The sequence below is a fragment of the Anabrus simplex genome, chromosome 2 (genome assembly GCF_040414725.1).
Source record: "Anabrus simplex isolate iqAnaSimp1 chromosome 2, ASM4041472v1, whole genome shotgun sequence".
NCBI classification, from domain to species: Eukaryota; Metazoa; Arthropoda; class Insecta; order Orthoptera; family Tettigoniidae; genus Anabrus; species Anabrus simplex.
In genome coordinates this window covers 657,596,560-657,613,078 of record NC_090266.1, presented here as the reverse complement: position 1 = coordinate 657,613,078, position 16,519 = coordinate 657,596,560, and the positions used below count along the sequence as shown (strand labels likewise).

General features: G+C 41.5%; 1 protein-coding gene across 1 annotated transcript in view; it reads left to right on the top strand.

Moving 5' to 3' along the window:
• LOC136864327 (polyamine-transporting ATPase 13A3) overlaps positions 1-16,519 on the top strand; it is an 869,746-nt gene that overhangs the window by 122,009 nt on the left and 731,218 nt on the right. The window contains exon 2 of the mRNA XM_067141161.2: positions 1,352-1,439. Coding sequence (XP_066997262.2) covers positions 1,421-1,439 — 19 coding nt within the window. The 5' untranslated portion in view covers positions 1,352-1,420. The remainder of the gene's footprint in view (positions 1-1,351; positions 1,440-16,519) is intronic.

Here is a 16,519-nt window from a genome sequence, read left to right as displayed (position 1 = left end):
TCCAGTCAGTAGGTAAATTTAATAGTTCAATTATTACTACATTTCGTTTCATTTAGTACCATTAGGGATCGATGACCTAGATGTTAGGCCCATTTAAACAAGCATCATCAAAATACCAACGTTTGGATTTAGACACTGTCTCTGGCGCAGCCAGGAATTGAAGGCGGAGAGAGCTCTCCCCTAACTTGCATGCAGTTTTGTTTGTGACTCAAAAGTTTGGGTTGGTAGCATCTGAGGATTTATAAATAACGGGTAAGGTGCCTAGTTCAGATTTGTCCCCGTGAATTGTCCTAATGCGTGGGCTTCTTTTTGTTTTTATTTTCGCGAAAAATCACATTTGTGTTTTTTGCTCCTGAGTTCGCTACCAAACTCATCTGATCGACATTGAAACCTGTAGCTGTCTGAGATTTCAGTAAGTATGTTCATAGTAACTGTATCGACCAGGTTGAGCCGACTACAATAAACCCTTTAAGAGGTCGTCGGTAACAGGTTACTTTCATTTTGTACGCCGCCGCTAATTAAAAATCCCCGTGTTACAATTGACAGCAAAGGAATACATTCGCCGAATCAGACGTAGGACAAAAATATTCTGTTCATATGCCACCTATGATACGGATTTCATTTCAGTAAGTTCCGTTTCAGATTAAGATAACAAGGTCACTAGGATGGCTAATGCACTTCAGTGAGGTCATAGTCGGTAGAAACGCAAGAAAATTTTCATTGTCGCGTTCTTTACACCAGAGATGGATTGTTCAATTTTTTCAATCTGATTAAAATTTGAAAATATTAAAATTGGAATGGAGGGGACTGCAGCTGGGCCTGCCTGCGCTACTGTTTCTGAAACACTGCTGTACATGAAGTACAGTACTCTACCAGCCCCAGGAGGATGGTCCGCAATTCCAGGGTTAAAAAGGACCGCAGCAGCAAAGTTACAATTCTTAAACTCAACTGTATATGGTGTAATACGTGAATGTTACAAAGTGGTTTAAATTTTCATTTAATCTGATTTGGCGAATCTGAAGTTATTCGCCCGTCATTCTGAGAAGAATAAATTGTTTTTAACTCCTGATTTTATAAATCATGCCTCATTCAACAACTAATATATTGTGGGGAAAATACAGAATTATTTTAAAATGTAAGATAAGCTAATCGGCCATCTTTCCACTTTATCGATATTATTTTACTTACAATATGTTGATCAAAACTAGTTTTTATGTAGAGAAATTTGAGGTAGGGGTGGAGGCTGTTTAAACTTCAGTTTGGTTGCCTGAGAGCTGGTTTACACCAAAACTTGACTTGTTAATAGTAGGCTCCAGAGTGTGAATGAAGTTCCGGTACTTTTTTTTCCCAGGTGCCCGGTTTTGCTGACTGACTGGCTGCTGTTGACTTCAGTGATATCTGGAACTGGTACAACGTCACAATGCCGCAAAGTAACGGAGGTAAGTCCGTACTCCGTAATATGAATAGTTTATAGGCGTAACTAGTACTTTTTATTAGGGTGTATCAATATTTGAACCTTCCAAATGCTAATAAAACTTAACGAGTGGATTTGAAAAGCTATAGACTTCTTCCTTACGTGTATAAGTGTTGCATACCTACATCAAAACTGTTTTTATTTTATATTTTATTTGTAGTTTATTAGTACTTGGAGAATTAAAAATGTTGAGAATATATTTATAGGAAATTAAATTAATATTGTACGTTGTGTAGCAATCAATGCATACCTGTCGCTCTTTTGAATTGTCCTAATTGTTGCTCGGGTACCGTGATGCGTCATTTTCCGGTAAGCCAACCCTCAGACACGACAGGGCTTCCGACGGTAACTGAACTATCGCATGTGGCTTGCATTCCGTCCAGAACATGGATTTGGCTAGAATTTCTTCACTTTGAGAAAAAGCTGGTCGTCTGTACACATGTCGCTGTTCATAGAAAACATGACCAGTATTCATATTAGGAGCTATGAATTGCAGTATCTTTGCTTGAAGGGTTCGTGCAGATGCGAATATGAAAAGATGAGCTGTATATAGGGTCTGTGATAGTGCGTGCAACTAGCCATTGGGCTAGGACTCGGGAGAAATGAACGAAAGCCTAGTGATACATATCCAGATTTGATCACCAAGCGAAAATGATGCATTCCTGGTATAATTTTATCTGGAGCGCAACATCTGAACTTCCTTCGGAACGAACTTGAAAGAAACTGCAATGGAACAGATTCGGGAAGAGCAGCTGTCTGCACCAGAATTCGAAAGTCGGATCTGCGTGTAAAACACTGTCGAAGTGCTGCAAAAGAAACAATTCCTTGTGAACTGTTCGCCTGGAAACGTGGTCGCAGTGTAAAACTAGTCTGTTTTGGTTCTGTGATCACTCCTAGATGTCGTCCATAATTGAAGGTGCGGATGAAGGGTAGAGCCATTAAGCTAATGACATGCACGAGATAACACGCCATCAAGGTCACCTGCTCGCCCTACTTGTAGAGATGAGAGGGATTTAACACTTATCCAGTCCAATGCTAGACTTGGGGGAGTGGGGTTCTTATCACAATATGAATCAAGAGGTAATAATAATAATAATAATAATAATAATTATTATTACAGGATGTAATATATTTCTCGGTGTGAACGAATATGAAAACATACGCTGAGTATCATTCTGTGATAAATTGGAAGACAAGACATCATTGTTTCTGCTCGTGTATGAATGTGTAGAAGGTCCCTTACTGTTAACTTTAATTTGACTGGCTTTGCACATACGGTCATAATTTCTGAAAACTTAACCGTATTTTGTGTGATATCTGTATGTTAACCTGATTACTATCTTAACATGAGTTTTACCCAACGGTTAAATTGGCCTGATACTTTACCTCTTCCCCGTTGTAAGTGGAATTTCTTCGTGTTCCGCATTGTTGTAGATACAAGAAACATTTTCTTTCAACAGCGTGGCAGTGCTTTCTCGGCGCCTTTTGCTTATATTTTCCTGCACTACTGGTGGACCACACACGATCTGCCTCATTTTCTCGTCAAGGCTACCACGAAAAACAGTCCAATTCTCTCAAACTTTAATTCATTTGGTAATAGTTAACAAAATTGGTAAGAATGTAGATTTCAATTTTAGGTATCCCATAAAGAGCAACGTATTAAATTCGCTCCATTCCTTTTTCGAACATCAGCGTTGTATGATCCCTTCCAGACTTCACACACCCAGTCAGCATCTGCAGACCCCTGTGGTGGTTGATATGATAAAGGTTTGGTAGCAGGCGTTAGTGTTGGACAGTTCGCTTTGACATCTCTTGCGGTTTGTCATCCTGTCTTCGAAGGATCACTCCTAGTGGTTTGGAGTAAATTTTTTAGGGCCTGAGGTTTCTCCGGTATTGATAGCGGTTCATTTTCTCCAGTGGGTCTGGTTCATTCCCTACAACATTGCGTATTTCTTGACAGCTAGAGTAGCAGCCTTATGTCAATCTGCTGGCCGTAAGATCGATAGAATGGATGAACACCAGTCTTTGAAAATCCTGAACGGATATTTGCTGGTGTCACTGAATTTTCGTATGCCACGTTTAGTACCCTATGGAAGCCTAAACGTGTTGTGACAACATTTGCGTTCTCGATTCGAAATTTTTCTAACTCATGCCTCCCAGCCTGCTTCAAGAGACTATAGTCACATACATCCAACGATTGCGGTATGTGGTTGGTATGTGAGGGCATTGCTGTTTTCTCTTGTGAAATTGATTACGCCAGGGCTTACACGACATCCATGGGAATCCATCAGCAGGAGAGCTGGTCTACTTGGAGCAATGTTCTTCACAAAATGGTGCATCCAGTCGAGGAAGAGATCTGTTGATCCATCCATATGACGAGAGTTTAACTAACACTCCTGGGATCTCGTGTTACCGGAACAGTTACTCACAATATTCGTACACTAGAGGTATTTAATGTTTGAATTATATTATGAAAATGAATACACATTGTACATACTTACATCATTTCTGACCTTTACATAGGACATTTGTAAGGAATCTCACGCTCATAACATTACAGCGCCACGAAAATATTCGTACCCATCACCAAAGTATCCGTACGCAGCACAAAAGTATGCATACAACATGAATGTTCTACAAATTAGTACTTGGTAGGATAACCTTTCTTTTGTATTATACTTTGTAGCCGTTTAGGCACCGGTTTTACCAACTTGTTATTTATGGTGAAGTAGCCTGCCATTCTTCTTGAAGTTTTTCTTTAAGATCTGCAGCATTTCGAATGTCATGTTTTCGAAGTTGTTTTCCAAGGTGAGACCACAAATTCTCTATAGGATTGATATCCGGCGATTGGGGAGTTGTTTCCAGTACTTTAGGGCAATTATATAACAACCAAGTACGTGCAAGTAATGACTTGTGCTTCGGGTCATTGTATTCGTAGAATCTGCAACTATTCTCTATGTCCATTTTTAACCCTATCTCTTAAATTATTCTTCAGTATGTCTGCGTACTTGTATTGGTCCGTCGTGCTTTCAATGAAGGCTAGATTTCAAACACCACTGGAATACATACAACCCCGTACTAGTACTGAACTACCCCCGCACTGAACAGTGGAACTAAGCTTTTTAATGTTAAATTTACTTTTATCAGTAAATATAACGTCCTTCTAAAAGTCCTGTTTTCAATGCATGTTCCACAGCAAACGCCAATCTCTTTATGCGGTTTATTTGATTGATACAAATGTTTTAGCTACTCTCCCATTATAATTGTTCCTCCTTAGCACTCGGCAAACAGTTTCTGCACGTGTACACGAATATTGTTCTCACAGCTACAAGCAATCATGGGGGCACTCTTTCTTGAATTTTATTTGCAATAAATCGCTCACCTCTTGGAGTCGGTAGTCTAGGACATCCTGATTTTGGTTAATTTTGAAGCCCGTTGCTTTGTTTAATTTCTTGATAGACTGGATTGTCGAAAAAAGATTTTCCCCTTGATTTCTTTAATCTGTCCGTATGTTTCACCTTTCTTGAAACGATCAACTATCAGCTGACGCAATTCAACGGAAGTGTTTTTACTTTCACGCGCCAGTGTACTGTTTTATTAGCAGTAGACTATTGCGGCCTGTGTCTGTATCACAACTATCTTAAGTGCATCCTCGGCTTAGTCTCCATTCACGACGAAACCAAACCTATGTTTCAGAGCTACGTACGAATACTTTCGTGACGCGACGTTATTGTTTGTTACATTACTTAAAGTTTATCAGGACAAAAGTGTTTTCTGTACACGAGGTATCCAACATGGGCTACTAACTGTACATTTCGCATTCATATTTTACCAAAATTAAAACATCTGACGACGCCGGGCTGAGTGGCTCAGACGGTTAAGGCGCTGGCCTTCTAACCCCAACTTGGCAGGTTCGATCCTGGCTCAGTCCGGTGGTATTTGAAGGTGCTCAAATACGACAGCCTCGTGTCGGTAGATTTACTGGCACGTAAAAGAACTCCTGCGGGACTAAATTCCGGCACCTCGGCGTCTCCGAAGACCGTAAAAGTAGTTAGTGGGACGTAAAGCAAATAACATTATTATTAAAACATCTGACGGTCATAACACTGTTAACATTGGACGATGATTAATATCTCTTGTGTACGAATACTCTTGTCAGTAACTGTATGTTCACTGTAGATGGTTACTAGTTACTTAAATTATCTGCTTATTTAATTTTACTTCCGTTTATATTTCACTAAATTCCTTGATGGAGCAATGGCTGCCGAGTGTTAAGTTTGCTAAGGAATTGTATAAGTAACTTCAGCTATGACGGGCAAGTGAATAAATTTATTCTTCGCCCCCCCGCGCGCGCGCGTGTGTGTGTGTGATTGAAAATCTTAAAACAATTCTGCTTAGGAATGTTAACTGATATACAATGTAAATTAAGTACGTATAGTTTTTCACGATGTGTTTTTCACGAAAACAGCGGAAACCAAGCTTTTCACCACCTCGACATCAAATGGCTTCCTGTTAAGAACCCCCTCCAAGCCTTCCATGCGCAGTTACGAGTCTTGCCGATTAGTGGTGCCATCTAATTAACTTCGAAAGGTCATTCAAGATGTACCCTTGCTCCGTAAGAACTTGCTTATTCGCAATCACACGAGTTTATCCTACTGAACTTATTGTATACTGTTCAGTGCAGTCATCTTCAAGGTAACAGAAAATATTGTGAACGTGATTTGGACTTTGTATTATTCCCATTGTACGAGTGAAGACAAATTGTCAGCTGCAGGATATTGCTCTTTTAGGCCCTGGCGGCTTTGAGAAATACAATGGGTATTCTGGAACGTTCTACTTGGGATGAAATAACCCTGGAGAGGTTTCTTTGGACCCAACGGAATAGTTCTAGAGTATAAACTGCCAGTATTACTCGGAGGTTCACAGTGAAGACAGTTTCAAAATATCTCTATTTCCGTTGTGATCGAATGAACCATGAAAAACTGTCAGTCGTAAAACACATGCCACTTGTTTGACAGAATATAATCTTTTACAAAATAGCAACTTCTGGTGGCTTTCTTCTTACGGATGTCATGAACCGTTACAACGTTGTTCTAGCTCTATATTCTAGTGTTTAAAAATATATTACTACCTGCAGGGGTAGTAGAAGGCAATGAAAAAAGTTCTAGTTCACATATGTCGGGAAACTAACGGTTTCAGAGATATGACGTACTTACATTGGTAACGGTTACAATGTTCTTCATATTTTGCATTGCACATACCATGCTCCATACTGGATGTCAACATCGTCCTGTATTTCGTCGTTGCCGGGACGAAACCTCCTATGTGATCATATTTTTGGAGATATGCTGACCCGCAGCACATACATTGTGAGGAGCGAGAATGCCTTGACAACATTCACACAATATTGCACCTTAGATGACAGAACCTTACCGGCCAAAGTTCTAAGCTAAAATATTTCACATAGGTGTTTTCCCGGCAGCGACGATTTGTAGTGGTTGTCATAGCACCTCACACGTTGGCATCAGTGGTAGCTGCTTGTCATCAGACCGAGAGCTCAAGTCTGGGTATCAGAATGTCTAGTTTTGAGACGAAATACATCAGTTGACGTTTCCTCAGGACATACAGAAGTGCGAGAACGCCAATGTGCATCTACGGTGCTGTAGAATTGTGAACACCTCAAATAGCACCTTCTACCCAATTTGGAACCGCCGCCGTTGTCGACCTTTCTTTGTTAGTAACCGTGTGAGGCTCCGGGACAACAGATTAAAGTGCTGCAACAAATACAAGTTGATCTTGACATCCAGTGTGGAACGTGGTACCTAGAACACACCTTTTTAACAGCTGGAAATGTGGTGTAATATCTCTGAACCGGTTGGTTATTAGAGCTTTTCCTTTGTTCCATTCCCCTGTTAATTTTCCTGCAGTTAGTATCTAGAATTTTAAAACATCTCGTATAGGGCCATACATTGTGCATAGAAGAGAGGGCAGTATCTCGTCTAAAGTTAACGTTCGTTGGAAAGAATGGAAGATGAAAACTACGGGTGAGGGCAATGATTCTAGTTATGGGGAATATAAACTGCAATGAGCTTGCTCTCACTTCGTTAACTCCAAGAAAAAAGTTCTTATTTTGTCTAGCGGATAAGCGGACTCAACTGCTGAATGCGGCAAATTTAAATTACGTAAGTTTTTATTTCAATTCGCAGTTGAATAGTCCATTTGAAAACTAATAGTATCGTGTGAACTTGTTCTTCTATACAATCGGCCACAATCTGTACAAGTTTTTTCGTAGCTAAATTTTTGTATAATTGGCATGTTAAAATTAATTACTAAGTTTGTGAGCAATTTTCTGTTTGTTATATTCATGACTTTCGTCGTGCTGATCACACGACACCTCTTAATCTGCAGGCTTTCGGGCTGAGCAGCGGACGCTTCGTAGGCCATGGCCCTTCGGGGCTGTTGCGCCATGCGGGGGGGGGGGGATATTCGGTCTACCCCCTATCATTGCCGCCTGCACTTTCCTCAAAGCTAACTGAACAAGTCCTGGGAGTCTTGAGCTCTGGCTTATTCTCTATTCTTCTGGTCAAATTTCTCCAAATCGATCTCCTGTCACCAATTCGGTTCAGTATTTCTTCATTCGCGGTTCGATCTATCCATCTGACGTTCAGCATTATTCTGTAACAAATCATTTGAGAAGCTGCTATTCCCTTCCTTTCTGAGTAGTCTGTCTCATTTCCTTGCAATGCTACGCTCGAGACGAGTCTTTAAAAATATCTTTTTAATTCGTAGATCAATGTTCTAAGTGAGCAAATTTATTTTCTTACGAACGCCCTTCCTTTCTTATACTAGTCAGCATTATTTTTCTACTTCTGATATTGTTCCTTATTTTACTACCCAAGTAACAATTCATATACTTTCCTTAAAACCTCATTTCATAAAATATTTCCTGTCACCTGACTTCGTTCGACAGTGCTCCATTACTCTCTTTTTAGATTTGTTTGTTTTTCATCTCTTATTCTTCCTCCAAGACTGCGATTTCTTGAGATTTTTTCCAGCCTTGGCTCGTGTGGGTTACTGCAGTCACGTCCTAGTTCGTGAACCGTGGGCAACGGCTGAGTGGCCTAATAAGTGGTCCTTCGATTCGGGATACCAGTTTCTACGGAGTGGGAGTGGGCATCTCAAACATATTCTGAGTCATGGCCTTCCTTGTGTTCAGGCGGCTAGGGCTATACAATCCACCGGTGGTCCTTTACCCGTTAGAAAGATCCTCACTTACACTGTGTAAGTAGGGTAGCATCATGCTTCATGAATTTAGAGCTCAGAACATTATAAGCAAGCCTCGGACCTATGGGAGTAACGGAGTCCCACTCCCGTTTGACAGGCAAGAAGCAAGTTGGCGAACGAAATGGAATTCGATGGGGAGCTATCAATATTAATGGGGCTTGTCGAAGAAAGTAAACTGGCTGGCTCAGCAAAGAGGATGCATCTAGATGTGCTAGGAGTAAGTGAAATTCAAGTAAGGGGAGATAACGAGCAAGAGATAGATTATAAAGTGTACTTGATGGGTTTTAAGAAGGAAAGGGCAGAGTATGGGGTAGGGCTGCTCATAAGGAATACTATTGCACGCAACACAGTTTATTAGGCACGTAAAGGAGCGAATGATGCGAGTACATTTGCCAGTTGGAGGAATTAGGATGAGAATTGTCTTAGTGTATTCACCATGTGAGGGTGTAGATGAGGAAGAAGTTGACAAGTTTCATGAAGCATTGATCGACATCGTAGTCAGGGTCAAGTGCAAGGATAGGGTAGTGCTATGGGCGATTTCAAAGGGGCGAGGATATGGAAGCTAGTAGGAATGGGAAGATTCCGCTGGACTTGTGTTAGTATGGGTTTAGCAGTTACGAACACATTCAAGCATAGGTCTAAGGCTATTCACCGCTATACATGGGAGGCCAGGGGTACCAAATCCATAATAGACTATCTTAACAGATTTCAAATTTAGGAAATCTGTTCGGAACGTGCGGGTTTTTTGGGGGGATTTTTCGATGAAACAGACCACTATCTGACCTGTAGTGAACTAAGTATCTCTAGACCTAGGATAGAGAAAGTGAAATGTCTGCAAACGAATAACGGTAGAAAATCTACAGGACAAGGAAATTAGAAGTACATTGATATAATTAGTGAGAAGTTCCGAACAGTGGACATTAAGCAGATTCAGGATATAGAAAGAGAATGCGTGGCATACAGGGATGCTGTAGTACAAACAGCAAGGAGTGCTAGGAACAACTGCGTGTAAAGATGGGAAAAAACGAACATCTTAGTGGAATGGTGAAGTGAGAGCAGCTTGTAAACTTAAAACGAAGACTCATCAGAAATGGCTCCAAACAAGGGCTGATGCAGACAGGGAATTGTACACAGATGAAAAAAAACATAGCGGAACAAATAGTTGTCGAATCCATAGAGAATTAATGGAGATATTTTGGTAATAACCTGGAAAGGCTAGGTCAAGCAGCAGGGGAAACCTTTCTGGACAGTAGTAAAGAACCTTAGGAAGGGAGGGGGAAAATAAAATGAACAGTGTTTTGGGTAACTCAGGTGAACTCATAGATCCCAGGGAATCGCTGGACAGTTGGAGGGAGTATTTCGAAAATTTTCTCAACGTGAAAGGAAATCGTCATGGTTGTGTAGCGAACAATGGAGCTCCTGGGGAGAAAGAAAATTATGTTGGTAAAATTACGCTTGAGGAAGTGGATAGGATGGTACATAAACTCGATTGTCATAATGCAGCAGGAATAGAAGATATTAAATCTGAAATGGTGAAGTTTAGTGGGAAGGCAGGGATGAAATGGCTTTATAGAAAAAGATTAGCATGGAGTGTTCGTAACGTATCTTCATATTGGACAAAAGCAGTAATTGCACCTGTCTATAAGCAAGGGAAGAGGGATTGCAACGGCTATCGAGGTATTTCATTGATTAGTGCAATCGACTTTACGTCGCACTGACACAGATTTTATGGCGACGAAGGGACAGGAAAGTCCTATGATTGGGAAGGAAGCGGCCGTGGCCTAAATTAAGGTACAGTCCCAGCATTTGACTGGTGCGAAAATGGGAAACCACGGAAACCATCTTCAGGGCTGCCGACAGTGGGGTACACAGTCGCATGTCATCGGGAGTTAGTTACGGCTGTAGTTTCCCCGTTGTTTCGAAGCGTGTAGCAGAATCAACATTGCTAAGCAATGACCAAAAATATGGCTTCCGATTAAGATAGTTAAATAAAACGCAGGAGACTCAATCTTAAAAAAAGACTAGTGTTTCACCTCAGTGCGGCATTGGCTCATCAGTTGGATACCGCAGCTTATAACGTAGGATGGCTTGCAGTAGTGTCGGTACTCTCGTGCTAGCCGGCCAGTGTCTTGCAAAGATGCGGTATCCAACTGATGAGCCCTTGCCGCACTGGGGTGAAACACTAGTATTTTTTGACGATTGAACTTCCTGAATTTTAAATAGCCAAACAATATTACTATTAGTCTGCTGCCCTTGCAACTTTCGGAAGGCTGCTACCGCACTTCTGTTGAGCAGTCTGGTCTCCGGAGATATCGCATCTTCGCAAGAAAAGTGGCGCTACTCAAAACTGAGTTTCCGAGAAAACAAATGTAGAAGTTCAAAAAAAATATCAAATCAAGGATAATATTTTATCAGTATTTCCACATAATAAAATGTGGCATTCGTCGGATATGGCTGTACCTATGGCTGGGCTACCAGTTTCATTTGGACGCACAAGCCTCTCCACCGCAACAAGGTCACGTGGTTCACGTATACAGTAGGCTGCTCTATATCAAAAATGAATGGATTAAAAGAATTTAAAGTTTATATTGAATCTAAGGAAGTACTTCTAAGAAGTATTTTTAACACGGTGTGATCACTTGAGCATTACAGGAGGTAGGTAGATGACACTAGACTTATTAACGTAATGTAACAAAAGTACAGTACACGTAGAACACATCGTTATCGTGTAGTCACGTTCCATTCTCCTTGTGGCTGCCTCTGTGGATCTGTGGTAGTGTCGGCCTCCGGATCCCAAGATAGCGGGTTCAAACCCGGCAGAGGTAGTCGGATTTTTGAAGGGCGGAAGAAAGTCCATTCGACACTCCATGTCGTACGATGTCGGCATGTAAAAGATCTCTGGTGATACATTTGGTATTTACCCGACAAAATTAATTAAATCTCAGCCATAGACGCCCAAGAGAGATCCGGTTTACACTGTCTGCCATCTAGCGGACCTAGAGTAAAACGGAACGTCGAAATTGACGAGCAGACAGCCAGATGGCGTCAAATCGAAATGTCTGCACACGGTAGCTGAGGCCATACGATTATTATTATTATTATTATTATTATTATTATTATTTATTCTCCTTGTTTGCTTCGGTAACGAGATTCTCTTATTTTGCTTAGGACTGACAAGTAGGTTGGGGCTGACAGATTACAATAAGACTTTGTAGGATAATCAATTATATCCTATACAACTTGATAATGCACATTCTCCCGTAAAGTAAGATTTACCTTCTTAAATAGGTAATTTGTTGCCGCAGTAATAAATGGAATGTGTTGTATCGAAGGAATCAATTGCATTGAAGCTTGGTACAATTATTTAAGAAATCAGAATGTAACTGCACGCCTGCCGTTGTTACATTAGACCAGGGATGGCGAACCTATGACACGCGTGCCATTACGTGGCACGCGAATACGACTTCTGTGCCACGCCAGACAACATACCACGTATTTTAATATTTTTAACATGTAATAAATTGGTCGAAAATCCACTTACATATTTTAACACTACGCTTTATTAAAGAAGTATGTCTCATTTCATTCTAAGGCCATATTTTATCAAATTTTATTAGATTAAAGCAAAAATATACCTTATTCTTAAAATGTATCTGTTTTTAAAATGTTCAGTGATGTTTACAAAATGAAATCGTGAAACATTTCCTTCAAATGGATTTAAATGTTATGCAAATAATAGACTATCTAACTGAAGTCAAATGAGGGTTTTTTATGACTTTAAAGGAAAATAACCGATGGCACACTGGATAGTGAAAAGTAATTAACAAGACCGTAATTGACACGCTAGTCGGTAAAGGTTTGCCATCCCTGCATTAGACTGGCCACAATGTGGAAAAATGTTATTCTGAACAAGAATCGATTTTCTCGTTTGTGCTAACAAGATAGAACATGAATAGAATCTTCATAACAGCCTACATAAGTTTCTAGCTTCCGTTATAAAATTTATAGGAGTATTAAAACTACAATATTTTAGCTGAGTTGGCGGGTTCAAACCCGGTTCGGACCGGCGAAATAAGTCTTTACTGGCACGTAAAGAAACTCGTGAGGGACAACATTCCGGCACCTCGGCAAGTCAGAAAACCGTAAAAAGTTCTTAGTGAGACGTTAAAATGACTACGTTGCTATAGGTGTGTGTGTGTGTGTTTTAACTAACGGAACTTAGTCTTGGCGGATGTAAACTATATAGCAGTGCGGGCAGTATCCTGGAGCGTGAGACTTTGGGTCGGGGATACAACTGGGAAGGAGGACCACTACTTCGCACAGGCGGTCTTACTTCCTATGCTGAACAGGGGCCTTGTGGCGCGGGAGGGGTGAAAAGATCGGAAGGGACAGACGAGGAAGAGGGAAGGAAGCGGCTGTGGCCTTTAGTTACAATCCCGGCATTTGCCAGGAGAAGTGGGAAACCACGGAAAACCACTTCGACGATGGCTGTGGTGGTGGTGGTGGTGGTGGTGGGGGGGGGGGAAATCAAGTCCCCTCTACTCAGTGAACCTCCGAGGCTGAGTTTATCCCGTTTCAGCCCTCGTACCACTTCTCAAATTTCGTGACAGAGCCGGAAATGGAACCCGGCCCTCCAGGAGGTGACAGCTAATCACATTAACTACTTCGCCACTCATAATTTGTAAATAACCAATTTTATTGGTTTTCACTGAGGTATACTCTTATTTTGCTTGTGGTTAGGCAACCTTTGACATCGGTATAGGGAAATGGGTGATATATAAAGAGCCTTGACCATAAAGCTGTACATCTCACCAAAGGCTAACTGGCTCCTGCCCGTAATTTCTGGAATGGAGGAACAAACTTTCCGAAAGAGAACAGCTCGGTAGTTGTAAGAGGAAATCTTTTATAAACCTATATAGGGGGACTGATGCCAGTTATTAGGCCTATTATGTTAACAGATCTATCCGTTTCAATACATTCGGTGTAATATAGTTGAGTAGTTGCAATATTAATGCATAATATTTTGTACATCCGCGCTGGGCAGTGCCCATAGCCACAGCGCGGTGACACACGCGGCCACTAGACTGTCTCAGTGTCTTCATTTTTTTTTTGGTCTCGCATGCTGACTGCAGCTGTAGGGGAATCACAGAGAGATGTGACTCACACATGAGCGCATGGCAATCGAAGACTTGTGATAGCTCAGTGTAGAAGGGAGCGTCTCATAAAGTGAGTTACTGTAAATAGTTTCCTGAAAAGGAAGTTTGGTTTCGGCTGGTTCGGACCTTACGGTGAGTGTTATATTCCGCGTCTCTGAAATATCAAACTATTCTAAACTTGAGGATATAAATAGCTTTATTTGCTTAGCCTTTCTTTATTGGCATAACAAAGAAAGGGTGGGGATCGAGAATCGAAACCTCCAGAATAGCTCCTTGTGCCTTTCCAGATCTGCGTGCCCCCCCCCCCCCCACACACAGGAAATTCCCTTTGCCGACCTCAGTGGCGTAGTCGGTTAGTCGTCCTGTTTCCAGGATAGCAGGTTCGTTCCCGACTAAGGTCGATAACATTAAAATGCTACAGCTGTGTCGTTCGCTTCGGGCATGTTCGAAGAACTGATAACCCAGCGTCTCAAAAACTACACCAATTGAAGGAACGTTAACACACTGTACTCGCAGGTTATCACGAGAACACTCATGGCGCCCATATAACAGGTGTTCCACCCGCCTCTTGCGATCTAAATTTATGCAACCAGTCACTTTTCTACAATTCTGAAATACATCCCTCTTTCTAAACCGGGATAATATAACGAGATGTGTGGTTACGGACTAAACTATAGCAGGAATCGTGAGCGCCAGTGTTAGATCTCAACGGGTACCCCGACTGAAATTGCGAAACGCGCACAGCTACGAAGGAATACGCACCATTCAAGTCAGTGCGCACACGCGCCCGCGGCCTGTTACGCCTCCCAATAGCTCACTTGGTAGGGGCGCGCTTGGAGATACCATAGTAGACAGTGCTCGAGGTTACGTAGGCTCAAATCCCATGCAATTCACTGCCAATTGCCTCGGATGTGGCAAAGCTGCATACTTAAGTTTCCACTGATTGATTAGTTTATTTGGCCTAGAAAAGGGCCGTTCCTACCGTGGCATAAAGTATGGAGCTGGCTTGGACGAGGACCTTGCTGTTTATTTTACAACGCACGTACGTAGTGAACAAGACTTATCTTAATTCGACCTATGACAGTCGTCACTTCCCACTCGGAAGGCTAGCACAGTGAGCCATCTGGTGACGAACGAGAGTAGCGCGTAATATAGACGAACGGGAAAGTATTCTTACAGTCAAACGGTCATTATTACAGAAGTCTTCCTAGTGAACAGACGAGATTTTCTTCTGAAGACGATGAGCAAAGTTCTCTGTAAAACGAAGAATTTCACCTTGTTCTCTCGACACGGCAAAAGCTGTGTTATTACGTCTACATCGTAAATAGTTCTGTGGCCTCGTTTATTTCTATATCTTATCTTGACATCATTAGAAATTAAGTCTAACCATCGTCGTCTTGGTCTCTCTACTTCTTACCCTCCATCACAGAGTAAAATACTCTCCTAGGTAAATTCTCATCCATTCGCCTCACATGACTTTACCACTGAAGCTGGTTTATGCGTACATCACGAATAGTAAATTCCTAACTTAGCATTTAACTCCTTCGGAGTACCCTCATGTTTGTACCCGTGATCATTGTTGCTATTTTAGTGTGTTGCCTAACCTATGAATAAGAGATCCTGAGTCCACCCAGCTTGCACGTGCGTAAAGTAAAGTTAGTCTGAAAACAGACCGATGTAAAGATAGTTTCGTCCAGGAGCCGGCTTCATTCTTACAGGATACTGTTGATCGCAACTGCGAACCCACTGAATCAGCTTTGCTGCAACTTCATTCAATCCCACTTACTATACTCCTTTCTGGGAGAATACACATCCTAAATATTTGGAGTTGCCTACCTGTTCCAGCTTCGTACATCCAACCTGACGTTCAATTCTCTTGGGTTTATTAAGTACCGAAATCGCTTTAGTCTTCGAAAGGCTGTCATATCATGCACATTGCACTTATTTTCAAATTCCAATGTATTAGACAGTAGACTGCAGGCTTTCAGCACAATCTGCCATTAAGACGAAGTTCCCGGCATAGGCCAATCTGCTTACTACACTTCCACCTAAGAGAATCCCTCTCTTCCACTTAATAATACCTTTCAGTAAATGATCCATATAAACTATAAACAAAAGTGATAGATTACAGCCTTACCTAACCCCTGTAAGGACCTTGAACCACGAACACATTCTATCATCCAATTCTCATCGCAGCCCAACTGTCAACATAAATGCCTTTGGTTTATTTTATTAATCTACACTTGTTGCCATAGTCCGCCAATACGGCGAACGTCTTTTCCCCCGGTGCTCCGCCATACACCTCTAGATCTACGAAACAGAAACGTAACTGTCAATTCCGCTCGTAGCAGTTTTCAGTTACCTGTCGCATACTGAAAATCTGATCCTGACAGCCCCTCTATGGTCTGAAACCGCACTAGTTTTCATCCAACGTATTCCCAACAACTGATCGCCCCCTCCCTTCCAAAATGCCAGTGAACACGTTGTCCGGCATACTGATCAATGGAATACCTCGATAGCTGCTGCAATAATTCCTGCTCCCTTGATTAGAGATAAGTGCAATTACTACTTTTATCCAGTTAGAAGGTACCTTACCGACATTCCA